At 37.4% G+C, this 27772-nt stretch overlaps 1 protein-coding gene across 1 annotated transcript; it reads left to right on the top strand.

The window, feature by feature from the left end:
• Nucleotides 1-554: 554 nt before the first annotated feature.
• LOC122081768 (probable 2,3-bisphosphoglycerate-independent phosphoglycerate mutase) lies at nucleotides 555-27772 on the top strand. Its single transcript, XM_042649031.1, has 6 exons — nucleotides 555-782; nucleotides 1121-1533; nucleotides 4662-4807; nucleotides 25687-25963; nucleotides 26376-26648; nucleotides 26879-27772. The coding sequence occupies exons 2-6, from the start codon at nucleotides 1225-1227 to the stop codon at nucleotides 27341-27343; spliced, it is 1470 nt and encodes a 489-aa protein (XP_042504965.1). The 5' UTR covers nucleotides 555-782; nucleotides 1121-1224; the 3' UTR covers nucleotides 27344-27772.

Below are 27772 nucleotides of genomic sequence, written 5' to 3'. Positions count from 1 at the left end.
TATGGTTCACAATCTATTCTCTTGGATGTCTTTGATGAGTTCCACCTTAGAAGTCTCGAATTTTGTAGGCAATCCTAAGTACTTTTTAGGTCCATTACCATACGACATCTTAAGGATACGGGAGAACCATGGACTGAATTCCTCTGTGGCGCAACAGGTCATTTGACGTGTTAACAACGACCAGAAACTTTTAGGCATAGAGCCCAAGGAGGGTCGCATAGGGCCCAAGGCCGGTCACACACAACCCATGGTGTTTCTGAGTGTTGAATAAGCACTAGACGCTCTATTGCGCCATAGAGGATCCAAGTCTGAGAACCATCTCTTGAAGTAAGGCTGAGTATTGGGACTAAAAGTGAGAAGTTAGATGCATGTAATAATTCTTTAATGTTTTTGAAATCTACACATTTAAAACCCATATTGTCTATTTTCCAGTTTCATCCTTCATTTTTTTATTGCATCATTGGAATTTTTCATCCTTTAAAATTCATAGCGTCCATTTTCCATTTTTTGCCTTCCTCCTTTTTACTATGCTCGCGATAAGTGACCCGATTCCGGTTCACGGTTTACTACAGCATCATCAGCTTACGTGTAGGAAAGCAGGCAAAACGCACCGAAGCACAGAGAGCATCTGTTGAGGCTTTTCTGCTTTTGCTTTGGAGCGACGCTCATTACCATCACTGGAGATTTGAAGTTATGAGCTAAGTAACAGTGGAAATAATTGAGAAGAGCTTTGTTCTTCGAAAACCAAGGATAATTGGAAGCATTACGCAGAGCTTTGGGAGGTAATCTTCTGCAATAGAGTTCTATAGTAAATTTTTTCGAAGAAAAATCTTGTTTTTTCTGCTCCACTTCTGGATTCTTATCAATTGCTGGATTTAATCCTGGATAACCTATAAATGAAAATCAATGGACTGGATCATTAAATTTCTACTTCGTTTCTCTTTTCTCTTTTGTTTCTTTCCTTTTTTTTTTTTTTTTTTTTTTTTCGTTTTTCATTAGAAATTGTCAGCAAAGATTTCTTGCTTGAGATTACCTTATCTTTATGTGAACGATTTTATCTCTCCTCCCCCTTCTCTGCACCTCACTGAAAGCCATATTTTCTTGTCATGGTTGAGTGCAGTGTTGTGTTAACTCTCTATTGAGAACCCATTAGGGGAAAGTAGGTTATTCTGCGCATTTCATCAATTTCACTTGAGGGGGAGGGAAGAAAGAACAGAAGTCAAGATGGGTAATCCTGAGAATCCAAAGAGAAGGGTAGCATTTATTTTGATCGATGGTTTGGGAGACGTTTCACTACCGAAGTTCGGACATCGGACACCTTTGCAGGTGAGCCAAATACCCAATTTGGATGCCATTGCTTCTGCCGGAGTTAATGGGCTGATGGACCCTGTAGAAGCTGGCTTGGCCTGCGGTAGCGACACAGCTCACCTCTCTTTAATGGGTTATGATCCAAGAGTGTACTACAGAGGTCGAGGTGCATTTGAGTCCATGGGTGCTGGATTGGCTATGTCCCCTGGGGATATTGCATTCAAGGTGATCTTTTATTTTCATTCTCTCCATTTTGTTTTACTCTTCTAATTGCATTTCTTCAACTCTTGCAACTTAAGTATTGTAAAATTTGTTACAATGGCTATTTCTGTTTTATCCCAAAACACTACTACATTTTGGTCGATCCTGATCCAAAATGCTGTTTGAATTCTTGGGTAAAAGGTAGAATATATGAAAAGGAAAACGATACAAAGCTGTTGGGAGTTGTTTAAGAATTGATCAAAATGAAAAAAGTGAATATTTTTTTTATAGAATTACTAAAATAAAACTGTAAAATCTATTCTTCGAGCAGATGTTTCTCCACAGACTTTATTTTCGAAGAGAGAGTCTGCAGATGATATATGCATTTGGAATAAACTGGAGGATGACACCTTGATGGTAGTATACAAATATGAGATATCTTAGCTTGGCTTCATGTTTTTACTAATGACGGGTATTCAGGCCTTTGGCCTGACTAGTCCCGCGGGCCCATACTGTCCCTACAACCGCATGGACTGGGTCATACCGGGGTTGAATGAGAACCATTTAACTTTCACCGGAAGCAGTGAAGAACACTAAACATCCCTGTGTAAGTGGCCCCAAGAAGGTAAGAGGAGTCGAACTCAGAACCACACGCTTCTTGAGGCGAAGGTCCCTTGCCAACTGACTTCATCCTACCCACTGGTTCTCAAAGAATATCAGATAACTTAATGGTTGATAAATAAACATTAAAAGGAAAAGATGAAAAAATGTGCCTAAAGTTCAAAATGGATGTACTGAAGTTTAGATGTATCATCAATTCAGTAACACAATGGGGCCTTTCGTATTTAAAACTAATTGGTACTTATTGGTTTTGGTGTGAGTTGATTTTGGGAATGATTCTTTATGAAAAATACCTGTTATGAATTCCCTTCTGACTGGGGGATGGGGTTGTGGATTATGTAGTTTTAGCTCTACTAAATAAACAAGAAAAATAAATTGTTGTAGTAGGCCTAGGAGATGCTAATTGTTTGTGGAAATCCAGGGGGTATTAATGTAGACTAGGAGAGGGGGTCTAACCAAGCATCAATTACAGGAACTTTTAATTAAAGAACAACCATAATAACCAAGGTAGAACAGCAATACCACAGATCAGAATAAAGGGAAAAAAACAGATCTGTAACTCAGAGTTTCGAATCCAGAAACTGGGATTTATGAGATCAGAATATAACCCAGATTAAAGGACTAAATCAGATATAGGAATAGGGTCATAACAGATCATAAATTGTGAACAAACATCCACAGAAATCAGGAACAACCAGATGTATCTATCGATCTCAGAAAACAGAACAGATTAGGTCAAAATATCCAATAATCAGCAGTGACCAAATAGGAATGAATCAGCAGTAGTATTAGGATGATAATAGTTCCAAATCAACAATAGACACAACAGCAACAAAATAGGACTGCCCAGAACAATCGATTCTGGTTCTGTTCTGGTAAAGTCAATACAGGACAAGAAAAGAGAGATTTCTAATAACTGAAGAACCACAGCCCAGATGGGGACCAAAACTGGATCGAGTTGCTCTTTTAATGAGGGGAACCTCTGGTCCAAATATCAGCCAAAAGTGACCTGGGGTTGAGTCAGAACAGAAGTCGATATTCCTGCCCAGAAAACCTATCGCCTGGACAGCACTGTTAAGGGAAAAGAGGTAAATACCTGTAGCAGCAGTAGACCTGGAAAATAGACTTGAAAGAAGAAAGAGAAGAAAGCTTGAAAAGACTACTCGGGCTTCACACTGCAGAGTGTCGAATGGATCAAACAGCACCCCCTTCCACTGTGATCAAACACACAGTCTACCCAGAAGATGCATAGCAGCAACCTGCAAGCAAGTTTTTTTTTTTTCATTAATCAAATTGTCTGACTCCTAATGAGAGCCCTTCCTTTATTTTTAATAATGATGGGGGTTACATAAAATAGAAACTAACTTTAGTTTTCAAAAACTAAAATAGGAAACTAAAAATTAGAAACTCACCTAGTTACTAAAACTGAAAATGGAAATTTACAAGATAGAAAGTCCTTTAGTTACTAAAACTGGAAATAGAAACTAGGAAATAAGAAGTACTGAAATTAGAAACTAACTAGGTACTGAAATTAGAAACTAATTAACCCCATCAAAACTAACTAGTAATCCCGTATGCATCCTTAGAGCCCCTCTTTTAGGCCCATAAAAGTGGCCGAATACACTCCAAACCATATGGACTGAAGGCCCTACACATATACAACCCAACCCTAGGCTTATTCCTAATAAAACAAGCCTATTTTGGTTATTAATCTGCATCAAGTATGGGTGGATTGGTGTTTGAGATGGGTTTTGGATGGTTTGGTTAGGGGACGCTGATTGTGAATCTGCTGAAGTGTTTTCTTTTGACATTGCAGGAACTCTGGTGGAAGACTACCTGTTTTTCTCTTTTTTTGTCTTTCAAACCCTTAATGAATGTTAACTGTTAGACAAGGAGAAAAGAAAGAAACCACTGTAAAATCTTATCAACAGGAGTGTAACTTCAAGGTAACTCTCCAATGCAGTCTTGTCTAAAAAGCAAACAGAACAAATTTTCACCTTTTTTTGGATCGTTTATCCTTTAGGCATCTATTCCTTACTTCAGTATCCGAAACTACAGTATTTCGTTGTTGGTTGTCCAGTTGGTTTTGGTACCATGGCTTGCCTCATAACTTTTCTTGTACTATCATTTTCCCTTGAGGTATGTAGGTGAAGGAAATAAAAAAGAGATTTCTGGGCTTTATGTCATTTTTTTTTTTTGGAATTTTTCTGGGCATGATTATATACATGCTGTCCATTAGGCTCATCAAATGAAAGCTAGTTCTAATTGTACCTCTGGCCAATTAATCTTTCATGCACTTCACTTCCCATCAAAATGATAGGGTAGGGGGTATCCTTGGTTGATGTTGCTTGCAATTAAATACTAATTGTCTTTCCCAATAAAAGTTTCTTGCTTTTCCAATTTTATTTCTCTTGTTTGACTTCTAGTTGAACTTGCTGTCGAAGTTTACTGGATCCTTGAATTCTGAAGTGATTGATCTTGGATGTTGTTTCCTGTTTCACTTTATGATTGGTTATTATTTTGACTTCCAGTCAAACTTTGCCACATGGGATGACAAAACTGGAGTTGTTACCAGCAGGAGGGCTGACCGGCACTTCGAGGAAGAGGGTCCCATCCTTTGTGCAGCACTGGATGGAATGAAGCTGCCATCTTTTCCTGGATATGAAGTTAGAGTCAGGTAAAAAATACTTTCTAGTTAGGATAAATAAAAATAATTCTCACTGAGGAGGAAAGAAGGGTTTTCATGATTTCTCCATTTCTCCATTTCCCCTAATTATTTATTCTTCCCTCTCTTTTGTCTTTGTTCTCTAATTTGATTTTGGAGAGGCTTTTCTTAGGCTAAGGAGCACCTACTGGTCAAAAAAAGAATTGTCGATAATTGTTAATGGGATTTTTAGTCCTATTGCTGGTAGTATTTTAGGCAATCAAGAGTGTGTGGTGCCTGTCGGTTTTGGAAATTTCACATTGCATGTGTTTTGAAATCTTGCTTTATCAGTTACAAGAAGTGTAATGTTCTATTCTCTATTTTTTTTTTTTTGGGGGGGGGGTGGGATGTAATGTTCTATTCTTATTAAGGGCTTATGTGTAAATACATAAGGGTCTTTCTTGTAATTACTTAACCTTATTTTTGCATAAATAAAGATGACTGCCGTTGATTTTCTTCTACTTGCTATCTTGTGCAACCTTAGATACTGATTGTTTTGTGATCTTATTCTGTTACAAGGTATCAGAGCACGTCTAGTCAGTGTTATATAGCTTCATCGATTCCGGTTTAAGAGTCTTCAAGGAAGACGTATGGTGTCTGCACCCTTGTTGTGTGTGTTCACGATATTTTACCTTGTTTAAAAAAAATAAGGAAGCAAGGGGTGACATGTTTCTGTAATGATGTTTTTGAGATAAATATCAAGTTATGGATGAGGGATCATTTGTTTTGTTGCAGGTTTCTGGAAACCTGCTTTTTCTGTGATTTCTTTCATTTCTGAAAATCCAACCTTTGACCAATGTTTGCAGGGATGTTTCCCATCGCTAAACTGACCTTCGACCAGGAGATTTGCCTGATCAGATCTGCTGTTACTCTGATATGTATTTTCTCCCAAATCTTGAATTTTATAATCCCTGCTGTTCTGTTTTTTCCTGGATATTATCTTAACTGCAGTCCCGATATTCTGGTTACCTGACTTGAGGTCTGAATGTGATGTTGGTTTCTGATTCTGATGTATCTGATATGAGAAACTTTGGCTGCTTATTCTGATTTCAATCTGGAGTTCTCTTATGTGTAGTATTCTGTTACGGAATTTCCCACTTTCTGTAGGAATCTGCAGTACCTTGTCATTCAGCAGTTGGATTGATCTGAAATCTTAGTATGTTCTTATACTTTTTTTAATTGAGCCTTCAATCAGAAAGTTATCCGGATCAGATCTGCTGATTTGTCTCTTATCAGATTTCTCCTTAAATCTGGATTTTTCTCCCATGATGTGAGTATTCTGTTGCCTGCAGTTTGGAATTTGGCTTCTGCATCTGCTATATATTTCTGATCTCATCTTGATTCTACATTTGGGACTGCAATTGATATTGGTTCTGATAATTTGGTGTCTGCTAATTCTGAAAATTTCCGCTTCTATCTTGTTGTGGGGTTTATTTCAATATTATGGGTTATTCAAAACCCTTAGGCTATGTTTGGATGTCAAGAAAAAAAAATATTAATTTTATTTTTTTTAAATTTGAGGAGAGAGATAGACACATATGTCAATGATTGTGTCATTATGATTTTTTTCGTATTATGTTTTTTATACTATTTTCTTTTCTTTACTTGACATCCAAACATAGCCTTAGTGGATGCTATTAACAAAACTGAGTGGTATCTCTAATTGCTTATTGTGGCACAAGGTGTCAAAAGTTAACATTAATGCAAAAGGAAAACTGAAGTATTTAATTTTAGTACCTCCAGCGATAGATGATGTCATGGTTTAAAGTCTCGGTACGTATCGTACCGTATCGGCCTTACCGATACGATACATGGAAATTTTAAAATCCTTTTGTATCGATATAATCCTACGATACATATCGATACGCATCGATATGTATCCTACGATACACATTGGTACGCATCGATACACCACCGATACGCATCGATACACCACCGATACGCAACGATACACACCGATACGTACCGATACTCCATGGAAAATTAAAAATCGAGGTGAAATGGCGTTTTGGTATTTATCGGTATATATTAGTGCGTATTGGTATGTATTGACCGATACATATAGATACGGTGCTCTACGGTCATATAATGGCCAAGATGAGTCATTTTTTAGAAAAAACACGATTTTTTGAGGGGTTTTGGTTCCAAAGTTTTTGCCAGTAATTTTTCTCTCTAACTAAATTGGAAATCAAGGCTGGGAACAAGAATTTTACATTTATGGGACAATTATAAACCCTAGATTCTTAGTGTGATACTCTCAATTTAGTGTTTATGCATAACACATGTTATCTATAGTTTTTTTTAACTATTTATTATTATTATTATTATTTTTTTTAATGTAAAAGTGTATAAAAAGTGTTTTCTATCCATTTATGTGCGTATCTTTAGTGTATTTCTGATATGATACTATACCCTCTGATACATATCTTAATTTTGGCTGACCGATACTGATACTTTAATACTTGGATGATGTAGATCAAGTCCTCATTAGGGGCTTCACAGCTGGCCCAAAACTTGGGCTATATTTTCAGCCTGTCGAGTGGCAAATTCAAGGGGTATTTTCCAGCTTGTGTGGGCTCCTTTGCCTTGGGCAGAAAGGCTACTGAGTGGGATTTTCTTTCCATTATTTCTGCCTTGGTCAACAAGGAAGAGCTGCCATCGATCGGAATTCTCCTAGTCTTGGGAGCAAGTTTGATATGTTGACAAAGAGGATCGATTGGAAGTCTAAAAAGTTGATTAGTTTCCTTTTTTTATTAACAATGTTTGGAAGTCTTTGTTTCCCATTTACTTTATTTCCTTTTTGAGTTTTATTCTTTGTGTGTAAGGAAAAAGTTTTCTAGAGGCTTTCTTTCTCATTAACTACCTTTTTCTATTTGTTACTGTTGTACTAATGGATTACTGTTTAATGGGTTTTAAGGGTGTTATCCAATTCAACGGTTACCTTTTTCAGTTTGTTTCTATTTTTGTTCTTTCTTGTGAGGCAAGTCTTAAGCCTCTATAACGTACTGATCCTTTAGAGATCACCCACGATCTGAAGTAATGAAGAATGTTTGTTAACGAACTTGTTGGCTGTGAGATACAGTTGGGGTGAGAGGCCTTTGAGTGGTGAGATACCTAGGGAAGAGTGAGAGACCCCACCCATTGTCCCTTTTTTCTTCTCCTTTTTTTCCCTTCATTGATTTCTCTTTTCTTTTCTTGTTTTTTCTTTTTCTGAGTGATCCTTGACCTGTCTGAAACCTATTGGAGCTGCTATTGGAGGTTCTATCACCTGCTGTTGATCCTAAGATCTGAAGACACAAACAACTCTGCGGCTCTCTTGTTCCGGGTGTTTTCAGAACAGAAATCGGTTGCCTTATTTCCCAAGTCCTGTGGTCATTGACTGTCACACTCGACCAGCTTTGTAGACAGTTTTGACCTAATTCAAGAAATACCAGATCTGGAGCCCCACTCGACCAGCTTTGTAGCCTCTCCTGAGGCCTGGTCTGTGAGTTCTGGAATTTCTACTATTTGCCCTAAAATTTCCAGGTTTCAGGTATAATCAATCTGTCCATGTTTCAGCCTATTGTGGGGATTAATCCAAGGTTATCAGGACTTGCTTCTTAGTGTTATTTAAATTCTAATCGCTGTCTGTATATAACATTTAAAAGTTAATGGAATGAACATATAGGCTCTCAAAAAAAAATGCCCCCAGTTAGCAGAAAAGATGAGTTTAAAGTCAGATGAAATCAAATAATACGAGACATAAAAAAGAACAATATATATTTATCAAATAAGAGAATTAAACACTTATAAATCTCTGAACTCATATTTCCAGGACTATAATAGACAAGAATTAAGGCACATAAGATTAAGGCAGAGGTAAGACTTTGTAGAATGAAAGGCTATTAAAAGCAAACTGTTCAAAAGCAAGAAACTAATCCTACAGGAAACCATCCATCTCTTGTATAGTCCTAGCAAAAATTCAAACTAGAGGGAGGGGGGAAGCATTTGTTAGACCAACCACAAACCCCTTTATGCAGGCTCACTTAAATTTTAATCTTAAAGGAACTATTTACACAACTAAGGATTCTTTACACCTCCCAATGGGATTTATTGGTCACCTATTGGCTGTTTATTCAAATCCTTACTGCCCTAGCCGAGCCGATAGATAGGTTTTTGTCCTAAATTCTGTTTCTGGTTTGGGTTTGTTAGAATATATGAGAGCATGTGTCGGTTGAAGGGCTATGTGTGACCATACCATGGGATCATATTTGATATAAACATATCTTTGTTAGTTTCCTATTGGGTTTAGGGTTGTTGTTAGCTAAGTTAGTTAGTTTCCTTTTTTGATCATGTCTTCTACTTTCCTATTTGGGTTATGACTATATAATTGACAGTCTATATATTGAATGAAAGGGGAAGTCCCAGTCACACGGTTGTGGGACTCCTAAGTTACACCAATCTCTTTGTATATCTCTTATTTCTTCTTCTTTGATTTTGGTTCTCAAATCCTTACATGAAGAAGAAGAAGACTGAGAAAGAGGGCCTCTGCAAGTATAGATTAGAAAAAGAGTTTCTTATTTGGTTCGTTTGCTGCTGTCCTTTTGTCAGTTCGTGGTTCTAGGTTGAATCCCTCTTTGTTTGCTGAAGTTTGCTAATGCGATTGCCTGTGATGTCATCTGGTTCTTGAACGCCTCACTGTGCTCCTTGTTTTTGGTTGCTTGTTGCCTGTTGTTATGCTATTGTCCGATGCGATAAACTGTTCTTTTGAATCAATTGGATTATTAGAGATTTCTGGGATTTCTAAACTTCAGATTTAGAATATTGTGTTCTTCTAGTTGAAGACGGATTCATACCCTTGTTGAATTCGATTTGCTGCTCCATCGAACTAGGGTTCTTGATCTTGTTTTTTGATCCACTACTGTTTGTGCTCCGTCTCAAGTTGAAGTCGAAGGTTTGTTGATTTGAGAATTTTCTGGAGTTGTGTCTCTATTGGTTTTGTGGAGTCGATCGTGTTATTTTCTGGAGTCATTTATTTTCCGCTATTCTCGTTTCCAGAGTTTTTGCTTTTTGTGCTACTCCCTTCTCGAAGTTGCTATTGTGCTTGAGAGAGGCTGGAGTTACAAACCTGTTATGATTTCTCCTGCGATTTGGAGTAATGATTGAGGTGCTGGGTTTGATGACAAGAAGTCTCGTTGCCGCTGGAACCATAGTTTTTAAGGCGCTGGCAAGGTCTAGAGATGGTAAGGCAGTGTTCCGCCTTATGTGAAGTGGCGCCTTATGGGTTTTTTTTTTTTTTAAACACATTTTAAAATTACTTGATGAAGATTCCAAATATAGATTTTTTATTGGTAGGTGTATAGTTTTGTTAACACTTGAGATGTATGGGATCAACTTTACTCCACCAAAAATAACCAAAACAAACAAAATAAAAACCCGATTCACAAACAGGGTTTGGATTTTGTCAAGGGTTTTAAGAAAGGGCTTTGAGAAGGAATCAAGAAACAAGGAAGAACCACTGATCCACGCAACCATTTTGCTTTGGCAGCGGTGAGCTTCATTCTGCTTTGACAGGAGTAGAAATATAGTGGATGACCTTAGGGCTTAGACACTCATTTTTGCATCATAGAGGTAAGTATAATAAATACTTATATTTTTTATGTCTTCTTTTCTTTATATTTATAATTTTGTTTCATAATTATGTATTTATATTATATGTTAATATGATTAAGGATGAACTTAGTTTATTCACTTTATTGATTTGTTTTCTTGATGAATATCTTACATTGGTATGAATATGAACCTTTAATATTTATTTAACATATGAGTAATGGGATTCAGCTAGGATTTGAGCCAAAGAGATTGGTTCTATAAAAAAATTACAAAGGAACGCTTTAGTCAATAAGGCGACGCTTTATGCCCGCCTTATCACGAAGGCGCTCTGAAAGACCCTCAAACGCCTCCGTCGCCTTACCGCCTTAAAAACTATGACTGGAACACTGGCTACATATTTGGTTGAGAAGTTTTGAGGTTGAAGATAACCTCAAAATCAGAATCGTGAGTTCTTTTACAAACCCTTATTTTTTGCTTTTCCAAAGGTACCCTTTCCTTGTTCTGTTATTCCTCTTTGTCCATATTTTATCATACCTTCAAAACTTACCCTTTGGCCTTGGATTGTGGATTTCAAATTAATTATAGTCATGCCATCCCTCTTTTTTAATATTTAGATATTTATAGATTCCTCCTTGAAAATTATGGTTTATTACCAGATTGCCACTTCATTGGAATTGAATTTTACTTCTCTTGGGTGGGCCCATAATTGGGTATAAATTCGGGATTGCATGGATTAATTATAGATTTTCCATTTATGGGAATGTAATACCCAATTTAGGGTCTTGGACCCCTAGATCGCATTAATTTGAGGTGTAATATATATATATATATATTTTAAGATGGGTACTTGCATGGAGTGATGATCTAATTTCTATTATTAGAGGATATTGGTCACAATTGCGCTTGGTTGGACATTTTATATGATGTTCATCTGTGATGACGTGGTGATTAGAGATTATTTGTTCATATTTGATACCGTGTGAGGGAGATTGAAATTTTTTTTATTGTCTTGATTATAGGATTACTTGTGCTGCTCATCCTTTGAGATGTTGATTATTGGAATTTGGAATTATTTGTCCATGTGTAATGCTACACGTGAGGGGGAGATTGTCGTTCTTATTTGCTCGTGTATGTCCTCAACAACTATTTTCTCTTTTAGGATGGTTATATTCAACAACCTGATGTTGTTTGGTCCCCAACGACTTGATGTTGCCTATTTATATGTGGAATTTTCCGTGAGACCTCTGTTTGGGGAGATCTTTGTTTGAAGCTCGTGAGTGCTTTTGTTGTAACTATTGGGAGCTATAGTTTTTGTGGCAGTGCCTTCTTTGGGAAGGTCTTTTGATGTAGTTGTTGGATGCTACACTTCTTTTTTGAGATTATGTGGGAGTGCCTTCTTTGGGAAGGGCTTTCGTTACTATTGGAATGCCTTCTTTGGAATGGGCTTTCGTTGGTATTGGAGTGCCTTTTTTGGAAAGACTTTCGTCTTTTTGGTGTTGCAGATGGCTTTATGATGGCTGATTGGAGTTATCTCTGTGCTCATTGAAGTTCTTGTTGGTCCAATTTGGAGCTTTCTTTTGCTATATGTATACTCCAGCTTGAGGGGGAGTGTTAAGAGTATATGAGAGCATGTGTCGGTTGGAGGGCTATAGGTGACTATAGACCTCCATACTGTGTGATTATATTTGAGACAAGCGTATCTTTGTTAGTTTCCTATTGGTTTTAAGGTAGTTGTTCACTAAGTTAATTAGTTTCATTTTCGCTAAGTTAATTAGTTTCATTTTTTGATTATGTCTTCTACTTTCCTATTTGGGCTATGATTATGTAATAGATAGTCTATATACTGAATGAAAGAGGAAGTCCCAATCACATGGTTGTGACTCTCAAGTTACACCAATCTCTGTCTCTCTATTATTTCTTCTTCTTTGATTCTGGTTCTCAAATCTTTACTGGGGTTATTGGTGCATCAGTTCCAGTACCTATGTTGGAGTTATTAGATCTTATTTGGGGTTGGGTGTCCTATTTAACCTTACGTTAAAAGATTTCAAAGACGATAATTATTGGATGTGGGAAAGTGATACATGACTAGTTTGGTTGTGGAACAACATGGAACCCTCCATTGCTGTGAATGTTATGCTTCATGCTACAGAAAAAGGTGTTTGGGATGATGTGAAAGAGATTTTTTTCTCATGATAAAAACTTTTCACGGGTGTATGATCTATTTGAAAAGATCTCTAATTTTAAGCAAGGTGACAAGTCTGTGGGTGATTACTATATTGCACTCCTAGGAATGTAGGAAGAACTAAATGTTTATCAGCCTATCACTACTGATATAGAACTGTTGAAAACTCGAAAGTGCTGAAATTTAGGAGCTAAATTTTTATCTGGTTAAAATCCTGACTTGCAGCCTATCAAAAGTCAAGAGTCTTGTTAGAGGAACAGTTCCTTCTATGGATGAGGCATTTTTCTGTATTTAATGTATTGTGTTTCCCTCCTTCACTAAATCTGAATCACTTTTTTCTTACAAGGAAAGTTCTGTCATGCAGCACCAACAAAGGTCTACACGAGAAGGACCAAGAAGGTCAACCCAAGTGGCTGATTGGTTCGACCAGATCTGGCCTTAGATAGCCCACGATTTGGGCTAGTGATGGGGGGGATATTAGATATTATTTAGTTGCTAATTTAGCCATATATTTAGTTGCTAATTTAGCCATATATTTAGTTGCTAATTTAGCCATATATTTAGTTTCTAAGCCATGTCCTAAGTAGTTTCTAATTTCAGTTTCAGATCTAGTTTCTTTTTTACAGTTTCAGTTTTAGTAACTTCATGTAACTAGTTTTTAGTAACTCAGTCTTTGTTAGTTTCTAAAATCTGAGTTACTCAAGGATTAAAGTATCGGTATCGGTCATTGTATCGGTCGGCCAAAATTAAGATACGTATCGGAGGGTATCGTATCGTATCGTATACACTTTTGCATAAAAAAATAGTTAAAAAAAGTTATATATAACATGTATTATGCATAAACAGTAAATTGAGAGTATCGCACTAAGAATCCAAGGTTTGTAATTGTCCCATAAATGTAAAATCCTTGTTCCCAACCTTGATTTCCACTTTAGTTAGAGAGAAAAATGGTTGGCAGCAACTTTGGAACAAAAACACCTCAAAAAATTATGTTTTTCTAAAAAATTACCCATTTTGGCCATTTTATGACCGTATCGGTACGTATCGAGTGATGATATCGGTGATACACACCGATACGTACCGATACATACCGAAACGTACATTTCACTTCAATTTTGAATTTTTCATAGAGTATCGGTGGTGTATCGGTGTGTATCGTAGGATACGTATCGATACATAAGGGTTTTAAAATTTTCATGTATCGTATCGGTATGTATCGTGCCGATGCCTACCGATACGGATATGTATCGGCCGATACGGCACGATACGCACCGATACTTAAAACCATGGAGTTACTATTATTTGTAATCTTCCCCATCATTATTATAAATAAAGAGAAGGGCATCAATATAGCCCACGATTTTTATGAACAAAAAAATATGCTACTGTTGCTGCTTCTCCCTGTGAGGTTACTTTGTGTTTGATCAAAGTGTGGGTTGGTGTGTGATCCCACGACTCCTTGTGGCGTGAAGTTCAGGAGGTTTGCTTCAAGTTTATTATTCTCTTTAAGTTCTTCTCTATCCTCAAGGAGTAACACTGCTGCAATCAGGTATGTTCCATTCTGTTTCTGCCCAGAAATTTTCTGTAAAACAGAGTAATTGGCCCTACCGGAAGAACCAGATCTGGTTGTTGGATTGATCCAGTTTTTTGGTCGAGTGTTCCCTATTGTCCCAGCATGGTTCGACCCAATTTCTGGCTGGTTCTGTCCAGTCAATTGTGAGTTATTAAAAGTCACCAAATCCTTGTCTTTTAGTGATCTGCTGTGTCCAGAATTGAAATCGACTGCTGTTATTTTGTTGTCTTAGCACTGTGGATCATTATTACTGTTGATTTAAACCTCTAAGAGTCATATGAAGCTCCTGGTTATGTTTATTTAATTACTGCTGTTCTGTCCTAATCAATACTGCTGGTCTGAGATCGATGGACTGCATTGCTTTTGCTGATTTGTTATTGCTGGTATATTGGGTACTTGGTTGTTCTTTGGTTTACAAGATCCTGTTGTTTGGGTCTAATTTGATTGTTCAAATCAGTCATATATTATTCTGCTTTAGTGGCTGGCAGTGATGGTCGTAGCCATGGTTAGAAATTCCCAGGACAAGCTTGTTGTTTAGGGGGCAGTTCAGGAAGTGCTCCCGGTGGTTGTGGAGAGCAACCACCCAATCAAGGTTGACGTCATTGTACACATTGTCGTAAAAATAAGTCGGACAGTTGACAAGTGTTGGATTTTCCATTTCACTTTTAGAATCCCACGAGTACTTTTTTATTTCCTTATATATGTAAGTCATTGAGATTTATTGGAATGGATTGAATCGATCATCTCCCTATTGTTTCTTCATCGTCTCAGGCAAGGATTAAAGTATCGGTTGCCGTATCAGTCGGCCAAAATTAAGATACTTATCGGAGGGTATCATATCGTATTGAAGATACGCTAAGATACGCACATAAATGGGTAGAAAACACTTTTTTATACATTTTTGTAAGAAAAATAGTTAAAAAAAGCTATATATAACATGTGTTATGCATAAACACACTGAGAATCCAAGGTTTGTAGTAGTTCTATAAATGTAAAATCCTTGTTCCCAACCTTGATTTCCACTTCAGTTGGAGAGAAAAATAGCTGGCAGCAACTTTGGATAAAAAATACCTAAAAAAATCGTGTTTTCCTGAAAAATAACCCATCTTGGCCGTTATATGACCGTAGCACACCGTAGCGGTATGTATCAACCCATACCGATACGTACATTTCACCTCGATTTATAATTTCCATAGAGTAGCACGTATCGGTGTGTATTGTACAATACATATTGATACAAAAGGATTTTAAAATTTTCATGTAGCTCGGTAGTATCATATGAGTAAGGGCTGATACTGATACGTATCGGCCAATACTGTATAATACGCACCGATACTTTAAACCATTGTCTCAGGTTCAAATCTTCTCTTTAATTCTTCCATTTTTCTTTCTATTTGTTCCTAACTCTTCTCCTTACCTTTTCTTTCCCTATTTACTCTATTATTACTCTCCTATATCTCTGTGCAACTGACTTCGCTAAGCCAAACTGTTGCTTTGTTCTGGGCGATCTAACGACCCCCATATAGTTTGAACCATCTTGATGATATAAGCTATAACAAACACTACCACACCCTGAAGAAACCAGAATCACAGTGAACCTTAAGAAAACAGCCGTGTGGATGAACACCAAATTTGGATCAAATGTAGAGGAGTAAGAGTAGAATAACATAATTAAATTTGGAAGCCATCCAACCACTGGGTAGGGAGATATGCATGTCTGGAGTTCACTATGGGCCACGGTTTGATGTATATAGCTGCTGGAATTCTGCTGAACAGTAAAGGAAGGAGAAGATGAGAGGATAGAAGGGGGGATATGACCAGGGCTTCACCACCAGTCCCAATACAGAGCTTCATCACCTTGGCAGCAACTGAAGCACCACAGTGCACACACTCACAATAGCATAAATTTTCTTAGCATCAAAATCTGTGGGTTAGTGTGCCCTTATTTATTTATAAAAACTGATTATTAGTTACAAAAATAGAAACCACTAAGAATATCCTAGTCAAGGATCTTTCCAAAAAGGAGGATCCTTGCTATGACAAGAAAAGGGAAATTTCCAAAATAAAGAGACACTCTTCATTGTAATTACTTAATGACTAAGAGTATTCTACAAAATAAATACTAAAAATCCAGCATCAAAACAAAACTCCAGCACAACTGTCCATTGAGGGGCCCACACAACGCCTTTGAACAGTACCACCAAACCTTATTTTTCCTTGAACTGCATCAGATGTTAATGTAGAAGCTAGTTCAACTAAGAACCAACTCTACAGTAGGATCGGTGTATGACAGTGGTACCAATTGAGTGATGGTTTCTGCAATGACAAATTGCACTTGATTGAGTATTAAACAGGTAGCAGATCTCACTCACAGAAATCAATTGGAATAATAGGATTGGTTGGATTGAGCCTCTCACTCTCTCTCAGGCCTCTCACCTCACCTCTCTGCATCTCACGGTTCCAAGGTCAAACTGACGAAACTCATATTTTCTCAATCTTGTTGGTTATTTTGTCCAGCCCCCGTTTATTTATAATAAAACTGAATTACAACCTAATAAAATAGGAAACTAATCCTAGATAGCTTATAATTCTGATTACATAAAAGTAAACCTATTTACTAACAAAAACCCCTATGTAAGTAACAAATCAATCCTAAAATCTAGGACTAATGGAACCTGTCAAATCCTCCTCCATGCATAGGTAATTAATCTTCAGAGTTTTCTCCATCCAGCTGGCATTAGACCTGAATGAAATATGGAACCAATCTCATTAGAAAAATATCCTATGCAAGCTGTCCGTATGCAAGTCCATATTGGGCTTCTCAAGTCCTACTGCAAACTATTTCTTCCCCCAAAAGATCTCACACAACTGGACGAAATCTCGAAATTATCTCCTCCTTAAACCAGCAAGTCGAGTGCTAAATAAATCTGTAAGATAATTCTTTCTTTAATGTTGGTCAATTTTCCCAAATAAGGCTTCTGGTTGATCCCTGTTATATGCGCAGAATATTGGTTTGAACATCCTGGATCGATGCGCTTGAATAAACCCAGAATATGGCCCAAATTCGAATCTGATTTGGAGCCCCATCGATGTAACAATACATCTACTAGCTGCCTTATAGAAGCTTCTTTCTTGTTTGAGAAAAGCTCCTAACCTGAGTGAGGTTGATCTTTCCTCATTTTCCAAGCTAGGGTTCTGGGGATCAAATTGAAGATTAAGTTGGATATCAGAAAGAACAATCCTACAAACCTGAATAGCAACAAAGATGTTACCAAAGGTGTTCTTGTTCCAAGCCTTGAGAGCAAGATTTACATTCTTTAATTTTTGGGAAAGATAAGAACACTTCTTTTTAACAGGATTCAACCAAGCGTGACTGATAACAGGGAAGAAGTCACTATGATTGGTTTACATGTCAAAGAATTTAAAAGGCTTAGACCCAAAAGATATATTTGGACCAATAGTGACGACAATAGAACTATGGTCCGAGATAACATGAGGCTCAAAATTTTCTTGAGAAGCAGGGAAGAAGAGAGCCAACTGTCAATGACAAGGACACTGTCAAGTTTACAAGATATTTTGGAACTAGAAGACCTATGGTTAGACCAAATGAATTTGAAGCCCGTCCAACAAAGGTAAGAAACATTAATAGATTTAAGATATGCTTCAAATTCACTAACTGCATCTAATATTCTTACTTGAAGAGAGCATAACATTAAGGCACCATTTGATAACGTTTCTAGAAATGTGTTTCTGCGTTTTTCTGTATCAAGAAATGGAAAAACGACCTTAGAAGTGTTTGATAAATCTGTTTTGTTCGACCTGTTTTTAGAAACGTAAATAGAAATTTATGGCAATTTATGATACAAGAAACGTGAATGGCGTGTTTCGCTGTTTTTAGAAACAAGTTGTGGCCAAAATATTGGGGAAAGGCCCGATAAAAAATCGATTAAAAGGTAACTCGTTTATCAAACACCAAATAATCCTTGAAAGTAGTCCTTGATGCCATTGTCAGTGTTGTAGATCTCGGTGCGGAAGATCTGAGAAACAAGTTTATCAAACACCAAAAAATCTGTTTCTGCTGTTTCTAGACACAGAAACAGAAGAAACATTATCAAACGGTGCCTAAAATCCCCAGCAAACGCCAATTATCACACCCTACTGACTAGAAATTCTAATAAGTGAAGAGTAATAAGTGTAGACTAAAGATTACCTCTTTCAGAGAGAAATACTATGTGGATGGTTCTCTCTTGGAAATCCAGGAAGGTGGGAGCTGGGGGAGTTATCAGGGATAGCAATGCTCAGGTGATCTAGTCTTTCAGAGCTTTTCTTGGGGTGTCCACAAATTTTTAGCAGAATTTAATGCTATGATTTTGGGGTTGGAGAAGGCTAGAGAGCTTCAAGTTTCAAAATTTTGGATTTAATATGATTCAGCAGCGGTAGTGGTTATGGTGAGGAAGGGTGTTATCCCTTGGTTTGTGTGGCGACATTGGTCTGCTTTACAAAGCTTTCGTGGATATTGATTGGAAAATCACTTTGTTATTGGGAAGCAAATTCCATAGAGGACTACCTTGCAAGGCCAACGGCAGAATATGAATTGTCTGCCCCTTTGCTCTCATGGCCGTTTGCAGTTTTTCAAGATCTCAGTTTTGATACTCAGGGCAGACCCAGGCTATGTAGGTTCTGGCCTGTGGTAGTGCATTTCTTTCATTTTATGTGTTCTAGCTGGCTTCTCTGCTGATGGCCATGCCGAAGGTGGGTAAGCTGTCTAGATGCTTTTGTCGATTGTTTCTGGCCTGGCCAGCTCTTTGTAATTTTTTCTTTATTTTTTTATTTAATATACATGACCTTTTGGTGAAAAAAGAATTCTTGATTGCTAGGAAGGGCAGACTTTGAAATGCATAAGTTGATACATGGCATTCATCAAATGAAGGGAAACCAAACCCTTGTTCCAGAAGTACCAGATTCGACCATTTTGATGATACTGAAATTGCTATAGAACACCAAGACTGCGCAATTGAAGAACAAATAGTACTTGCACTCTTCCGACAAAACAGAAACACAGTGATGTTGTAGTCTCATGAGATTTCTGATTTCAGCCTGCTTTGCTGTGTCGTTCAACCCTTGAATGTTCCAAATTTTTATCGATTCCATTAACTTGTAGGGAAAAGTGAAAGAAATTTCAAATTTTAATCACATTTTTCGGACCAAAGTAACCTACATTTAGGTTTTGGAACCCTAGGTTGCATCAAGCTTCTTCATCTTCTGCTTGGATTATGATTTAGGTGCTTCCTCTCATATGATTGGTAAGTCAAATGTCATCCATCGAGAATCATTCTTGTTGATAGATCTTCTACTCAAGTTTTTTATCATTGTGATGTCCTAGTTCTTCTTGTTAAATCAAACACCAAGAAACACGAATAATAAAGAGACAATAGATCCGTACGACACAGAGATTTAACGAATTTTTCACACACCAGGGTGGTGTGCTACGTCCTCGGGGGAAGAAGAAGATGATTCACTGTGCAGAAGAGAGATTACACCCTAGCAGCGGCGAGGAAAAACTCGCCCTGAAACCCTAGCTGCAAGAAAACCCTAGAATGCAATGACTTTCTCAACAAGCAACAGTACATTATATATACTCCAAAATCGTGGGTCGACCCATCGGGTCGCGGTCGATCCGGTCGAACCATATCGGCCCAACCCCTCTGCTTCCATCACAGATCTCAGAAAAATTCCCATTCGGGTCGCCACCAAAATATGTCGGATCGGGTCAACCTTCAAAACGGGTCAAGAATTCGAGACAAACTTAACACTTCTTTTTCTTTGTCTTTTGGACTTCATATATGACAATTACAATTGGATCTTCGTTCAATAAGCCAACTCACCTGGTCACTAAATTGTTGTGTTACTTTTTACCTCTCTTTATTGTGTCTTTTAGGATCTCCCGACAAAGAGGACGATTGATGGAGGGTATGAGAACAATGGCTTATGCTACTTTAATGGTAGTGCTTCTTCTACAACCGTATTGTTGCTGCTTGAGTTTCTTCCCCTCTTCAATGGCATTTTTGTTTGGGTCAATTATTTGTCTCCAAACTTCAGTCGATGATTCCTAGTTGCAAGTCTGTTTCATGCATCAAATGTGAAGTTTGTGAGCTTGGCAAGCATCATTGTTCTTTTCCTCATTATGTTTCTAGGAGTACGTCTTTGTTTTCTTTAGTTTATTTTTATATTTGGGGCGTGTTAAAAGTCAGTATGGTTTTCATTATTTTTTCACTTTTGTGATTGAAAACTCTCAATTGACTTGGTTGTATTTGTCTCTTTAAAAGTTTTTTGTTCTAACAATGCTCTTGAGTATACTCAGAGTGAGATATCTTTGTTTTGTTTTGAGAATGACATCATTTATCAAACTAGTTGTTCATATTCCCCTCAACAAAATGGTGTTGTAGGATTGTGGAAAGGAAAAATTGGAATTATTAGAGATTACTAGCTCATTATTATTTTGTTCCTAAGATTTTTTTTTTTGGGGGGGGGGGGGTGTGTGTTGTGCTTCTTGTGTTATTTCATTAAACGCATGCTTTTTTTTGTTCTTAGAAATCAATCTTGTGTATCTGTTCTTTTTCTTACTTCTCTATTGTTTTTCTTATCACCGAGTTTTTTGTTGTACTTATTTTGTTCATCATTTGCGACGTGGACTTGATAAGTCTCCTCGTGTAGTTAAGTCCATTTTTCTTGGTTTTTTTCGTACTAAAAAAGGGTATCAGTGTTTTGATTTTATTTTCCAACAACAGCTTGTTAGTACTAATGTTACTTTCTTTGAGAATACTCCTTGTTTTTCTGATGAGAGTCGTGCCTTAGAAAGTGAATTTTTTTATTCTTCTTCTACCATCTCTCCTATTCTTGTGTTAATACCACTGCAAATGCTCCGTCTCCGTCCGGTTTCAAACCTCTTCAAGTGTACAAGCGTTGTCCAAAATCACTTTATGACGATACATCAGCCTCCTCCACTATCAAAATCCTTCTCTAGAGATCCATTATCTTCTCCATCCAACATTGACTTACCAATTGCTTTCTGGAAAGGTACCCGTTCATGTACTTAAAAATCCTTTGTTGCGTATTCCATTGCTTAGTTTGTCTTTGTTTCTCATCTTCCTCATGTACTTGTATTTTCGCTTTGTCTTTATCTAACCATTATGTTCCCAAAATGGAAAAACATATCAAGAGGCTCTTTCTCATCCTGTGGGGAAAATGACTATGGATGCTTTTTTTAGAAGTTAGATACGGAAACTTTTTGATTTACCTCCGGGTAAAGAGCTTGTGAAATGTCTTTAGGTGTATGCTATAAAGTGTAACCCTAATAGCATTGTTGAGTGGCTTAAAGTTTGCTTAGTTGTCAAAGGCTACACTCAAATGTATGAAGTCGATTATTTTGAGAGTTTTTCCCCTGTTGCCGGTCTCAATTCTGTTAGTGTATAAATTTCTCGGGCAATTAATCTTGACTGGTCGTTATTGTGAAGATTCTAAATCTCGTTTCGAAGCTGGTTGAGACCTTAGCTGAAACCAAGCTATGCTAGGTTTCAACCCGAAACTTGGTCGAAACCTGGTATTTTTCATGGCTAAACTCACAACCTCGGTTTAGAACTCTTTAAGAGTTGAAACTGGTCGAAATTACTGAAATTGTTTAAACCTATGTTCCTCACCCTAAAGATATGGGACTTTAAATGGCTGGTTGGACCAATTTTCGGTTGAAATAGGGTTGAAACTGTTGAAATATGGTCGAAACTGGTTGAAACCTGGTACAAACCAGTATTGACCTTAGGTTTCATCTTGGTACCGGCTGAAACTGAGTTATCTCAGCCGAAACCGTAAGTTTCAACCGAGATTTAGTTCCATGCTTATTGCAACTTGACATTAAGAATATCTTTTTGAAGGTTGATTTATTTGAAGAAGTATATATGGAACAATCTCCTTGATATGTTGCTCATGGGAGAGTGCACAGAAAGTGTGTAAGCTTTGTTAAGGCAATCTATGGTCTAAGGCAGTCCTCGAGAGCATGGTTTGACAAGTTTAGCAAGGTTATTACTGATTATGGGTTAACTAAGTGCTACAATGATCATTTTATTTTTGTTCGTCGCTAGGATACCAAGTGATAGTTTTTTATGTTTGTTACAGTTGTTATTATGTTTCTTTTTTATTCTTTCTTATTGTCTATTATATTTCTTTCTTATAGTCTATCATGGTGCTTTATTTAGTAAGGGCTTACGTGTAATAATACATAAGTCCAACAGGTCATTTTTGTAATTTCACCACCAAAGACTATTATTATAAATATATTACTGGCTCATGGTTTGGAGGTATTCTATTCTCCATCTTAAGTCAATTTTCTTCTTGCTTTCTCTTACGCAGGTACTGTTTATTCTTGTCTTTAGCTTTGCCACATGGTATCAAAGCAAGAGGAATGGAAGTAGGAATAGAAGGACTGAAGAACTTAGGTTCCAAAACATTACTATCAGTAGAAAAATATGGAGTACTCTCAAAGAAGGTCCTTTGTTTTATCAACGCGTCGGACATCTAAATTTTCATTGGCTCCTCCCAGAATTCCTTCGAGAGCCTGTTGAATAAATTTTATGGATTCCTTCATTTCACTAATTCATACTACTAATAAATTGTTGTTGGTTAGTAGGATCATAACAACAGTAACCTTTTTGAGTGTGTGAATAACCAAGAATAACACACTTGACAGCTCATGGATACAACTTATCAAGACTAGGATGCAAAATGCAGGCAAAAAATCCAAAAGTACGAGGTGGCAAAGAAAACAATGGAGAATTAGCTAAAACAACTGACAAAGGAGATTTATTGTTGAGGGCTGACGAGGGCATAAGATTAATCAAGTGATGATAGGAAGTGAAATCCACATTCCTCTAAAAGCATTTAGGAAAATTCATAGGAATCAACAATGAATGAGCAATCTCCAATAAATGATGACCTTTACTTTCAACCATACCATTTTGCTGGGGAGTATAGGAGAAACTTGTTTGATGTAAAATACCATGCTCTATACAAAAAGAAGAAATCTCATGTTGAGTATATTTGAGAGCATTATTAGAATAGAAAATTTTAAGACAAACGCCAAACTGAATTTTGATTTCATTATAAAAAAGGAAAAATGGAGATAGACAAAAACTCTGAACGGTTTTTCAGTAAATACAATCAAGTCAAATGGGAATGATCATCTACAAAGGTAACAAATCAAATGAAGTCAGTACGATTTTTCAGAATCATACTGACTCTTAACACAGCAAGGACCCAAATATATGAATGAACTAAAGAAAACACAGACTTGACTTTTAGAGATCCCAGATAGGAATAGAAGCACAATGATGTTTGCCGAGTTCACAGGCTTCACACTCAATACAAGAGATAGTCTTACAACTAGGAACCATGTGTTGAAGCTTGGACAATGATAAGTGATCTAATTGAAAATGCCTGGGTAAGGGGGAAACACCACTAGAAGAAATCGACGTAGACGAGGAATCGCCATCAAGATGGTATAAGCCATTCTTCTCACACCTTCCACTTATCTTTTCCTTTGTCTGAAGATCCTAAAAGACAATGTCGATGATAATGGTTAGATTTAACAAGCACCGATCATGTCAAATATTATTTGAAGCAACACTTTGAGATGAAAGATTTGGGAACTGTCAGAGTTTTCTGGGAATTAAATTTGTTCAGAGCAGGAAAGGGTATTAGTCTATCTCAGAGGAATACATATTAGATCTTCTTGCTGAGACTGGTATTTTGGGATCTAAACCTGTTAATACCTCCCTGGATCCTCATCTGAAACTTAGGGTTATTATGATAGTAAAGATTTTGTGGACAACATAGATGTCAAGGCGTCACCTAGGAATTCAATTGCCTTGGTCGTTTAGGCAGGCACCATTTAAGCTTTGGTCGCCTTACATCCGGACCCCCTCCAACGCCTTGGGTTGCCTAGATGCCATGACAATTATGGTGCACAAGCATTGATGCATAGGGTTGGTTAGTAAGCTTCTTTATCTTACTGTCGCCAGACTTGACGTATCTTTTCTAGTTAGTCTTATTAGTCAATTCATAGGAAGTCCTAAATAGATTCACTAGTAGGTAGCTTCTTGTGTCTTGAGATGTCCCAAGGGTGTTTTAGGAAAAGGTCTTTTTTATATGCCTCATAATCACATTGATATAGTTGGGTCATATGGATGATGATTGGGTTGTAGCTGAAGGTTATTGAAGATATATGACCGGTTATACTTTCATTGGTGGTAATCTAATTATTTTGGAGAATTAAGAAACAAATTATAGTGGCTAGTTCTAGTGCAAAAGATTTGGAGTATAGAGCCATGGCTCATACTACAGCTGAGTTGATATGGCTAAGATCTCATATCCAAGAATTTGGATTTCTAGTCAATTGATCCATTGATATGTTATGTGACAATCAAACCGCTATTTATATTGTTGGTAATCCAGTTTTCCATATGAGGATGAAGCATATAGAGGTTGGTTGTCATTTTGTTCAAGATACTATGATGCGGAAGCTATCTTGTGCTTCTTTTGTCAGTTCCATAAATCAGCTTGGTGATATGTTTATCAAGGTATTATTTCGGAATGCTTTTCCTCAAGGTTGTTCCAAGTTGGGCATGGGTGATATCTATGCTCCAGCTTGAAGGGTGAGTGTTAAGAGTTACAAGTTATGAAATGCTAGGGTATTTCTATAATATTCTTTTCCTATTTAAGGGCTTATGTGTAAATACACAGAAGGGTATTTCTTGTAATTACTTAACCTTATTTTGTTATAAAATGAAGATGACTGCAGCCAATTGGGGATACCTCTTCTCCCAATCGGTGTGCCCTATTTCTCTCCCGTCAAAATTTCCAACTTTCACAAGTTTTTGAGATTTTACCAAGCAAAATATCTATTCAGGTGGTATGGCAATCTGTCAGTCATGTGTATCAACTTCAGAGGGCAGGGCTCAAAACTTTACTTGATAAAGAACCAAATTCACTAGCTGAACTTTTGTCTATATGCTTTCATAAAAATAAACAGAGCAGAGCTATGCTCTTTATCTCAGTAACCAAAATTTACTATAAAGAAGTTTTGAGATCTTACCAGACAGAATACCTAATCAGGCGGTCAAAATTTGTCAGAAATCTTCTAAATAATGCAATTGGCTAGCTCAATTCTGTTAAAAAAAAGAAAGAAAAGGAATGCATACGCCCTGCTTTCAATTGTTGTTTCCCAGTTTTCAGGTATATATAGTTCCATCATAACTTACAGTCATTTCCTGCTTTCAACTGTTTCCCAATCATCAGATCTTTATACTACATGGTAACTTTACACTGAAGTTAACAAAATATCTTAAATTAAAAAAAAAAAAAAATATATATATATATATATATATTAAAATCATTTTGTTGATGTCCACACTAGATTTCAGAAGGAAAAAGGCTGAAATGATATTTTTCCTGCAGATATGCAACAGAGCACAGATGTGGGGTGGTTGTCAAAGGTCCAAAATTAAGTGGAAATATATCAGGAACAGATCCATTGAAGGATAGCCGTTTACTTTTGAAAGCTCAAGCTCTGGATAATACTGACGAAGCCAAGCTTACCGCAGAAGTTGTCAATGAACTATCCAAGGAAATCTCAAAGATTCTGACCTCTCACCCATTAAATGCAGAACGTGCTGCCGAAGGAAAGAACGTTGCCAATGTTGTCCTTCTACGAGGTTGTGGTATTCGACTTGAGGTTGGTTAGCTCAAGCTCTTAACAGTAGTGCCTTGTCTTTTAAGCTCTAAAAATTTGGTGGGTCTGTCAAACTTAAGAGGAAGTATTGTTGGATTTCCATCATTTTTCATTCCACATATTGCTTGATTCATTTTAGAAAAGCAGCATTACTACTGACATATTTTTTATCTCTCCACTCCTACCCTGTGCTTCCTTGTCTTTCATATCTGCAATGAAATGATGGTTAAGTAATGAGATTTATTGTAGATGCGATACATCTTTCAGAGCAAGGAACAGATTCCAAACCAAGAAGGATAACTTGAAATCCTAGGAACAAAACAATTTCAAACATCTTGTTTTGCTTACTTGGAGGATGTGCGCTGTGCTCATCTCGTCTGTGAAAAATCTACTTTCTGTGTTTCCTGTGATGCAGGTTCCCCCATTTGAAAAGAAGCATGGGCTATGGCCATGCATGGTAGCTCCCACCAAAATTATAGCAGGGCTTGGCCTGTCACTGGGTATTGATATCCTGGAAGCTCCTGGAGCGACTGGAGACTATCGAACACTCCTAACTTCGAAAGCAACAGCCATAGCCAAGGCACTCTCAGCTCCACTTCAGTCCAGCCCGCGTGTTTTTGTACCTGGTGAGGACGATCACAAACCTGGCCGAGCTGATGGCTATGATTTTGGTTTCCTACACATCAAGGTGGTAACCTGCCAATTTATTTATTTAATTTATTTTTGGATATTTTTCAAGCAATCAGCTTTTCTAATACATGTACTTCTTGAAGAAAAAGTAACGCTTTCTGCAAACCAATGTCTTTGTTCCCTCATCCTTGTTTATTAGTAAGCTGTATGATCAGCTAATCATTGATTTCCAGAATAATACTTAATTCTAATAGACCTCCATTAATTCTTTTGATGGGACTGTTACAGGCAATAGATGATGCTGGTCATGACAAGGCTACTATTTTCAAAGTGAAAGCCTTGGAAGCTGTTGACAGAGCAATAGGTCAGCTGGCCAGGCTCCTATGGCAGACAGAATCAACTGGGAACTTTGAATATTCTCTTTGTGTCACTGGAGACCATTCTACTCCAGTTGAGTATGGAGACCATAGTTTTGAACCCGTCCCATTTACACTTTGCAAATTAAAAGATTTTGTGGATACTATAGGAGGTGAGATGGTCGTGATGGGAACCTCACTTGATCCTTTCCCTCTTCCGACTGTTGAAGCTGGTGAAGACCTCAAAGATGTAAGTTTAGGAGAAAGATGCACAAGGCAGAAGGCTTTCAGTGGTGATTCAGTTGCTGACTTTAATGAGATTGCAGCAGCAAAAGGTTGTCTTGGGCGCTTTCCAGGGAGTGAGATGATGGGGATTATAAAGAAATTCTTGACCTGAGAGCATGAGCAGCTCTGATGTGGAAGGTTGGAAAGTTCTACTAAGGAATCCAAGGAAATAAAAGCACTGATTCTGCCTAATGAATCAACAACCTAAGGGGAATAGGATTGGAGTTTCCATTTCATGGAATTGTAATTAGTGGTCTTTGGATGTCTCCCTTCTTCTTCTTCTTCTTCTTCTGCTTCTTCTTGTGGGGTGGGGGCTGGGGTGGTTGTAACACCCATGGAATTGGAAAACTATTATTATTCCCCCCCCCCCCCTCTCCATGGGCAAGTTTCAAGTTACCTTTTTTGGGGATGGTTTTCTTTCTTGGCAGGTTTAGACCTTCAAAATCCATGACATGAGAATTGATATTCTTGCATGGGTGTATTAGCAGTAGACCATCAGTCTATCCATCAATAAAATCGATGCTTGACCCCTGTGAGATCA

Source organism: Macadamia integrifolia, chromosome 1 (genome assembly GCF_013358625.1).
Source record: "Macadamia integrifolia cultivar HAES 741 chromosome 1, SCU_Mint_v3, whole genome shotgun sequence".
Lineage (NCBI taxonomy): Eukaryota > Viridiplantae > Streptophyta > Magnoliopsida > Proteales > Proteaceae > Macadamia > Macadamia integrifolia.
The sequence above is the reverse complement of the archived record's forward strand: the minus strand, read 5'-3'. Positions and strand labels throughout refer to the sequence as shown.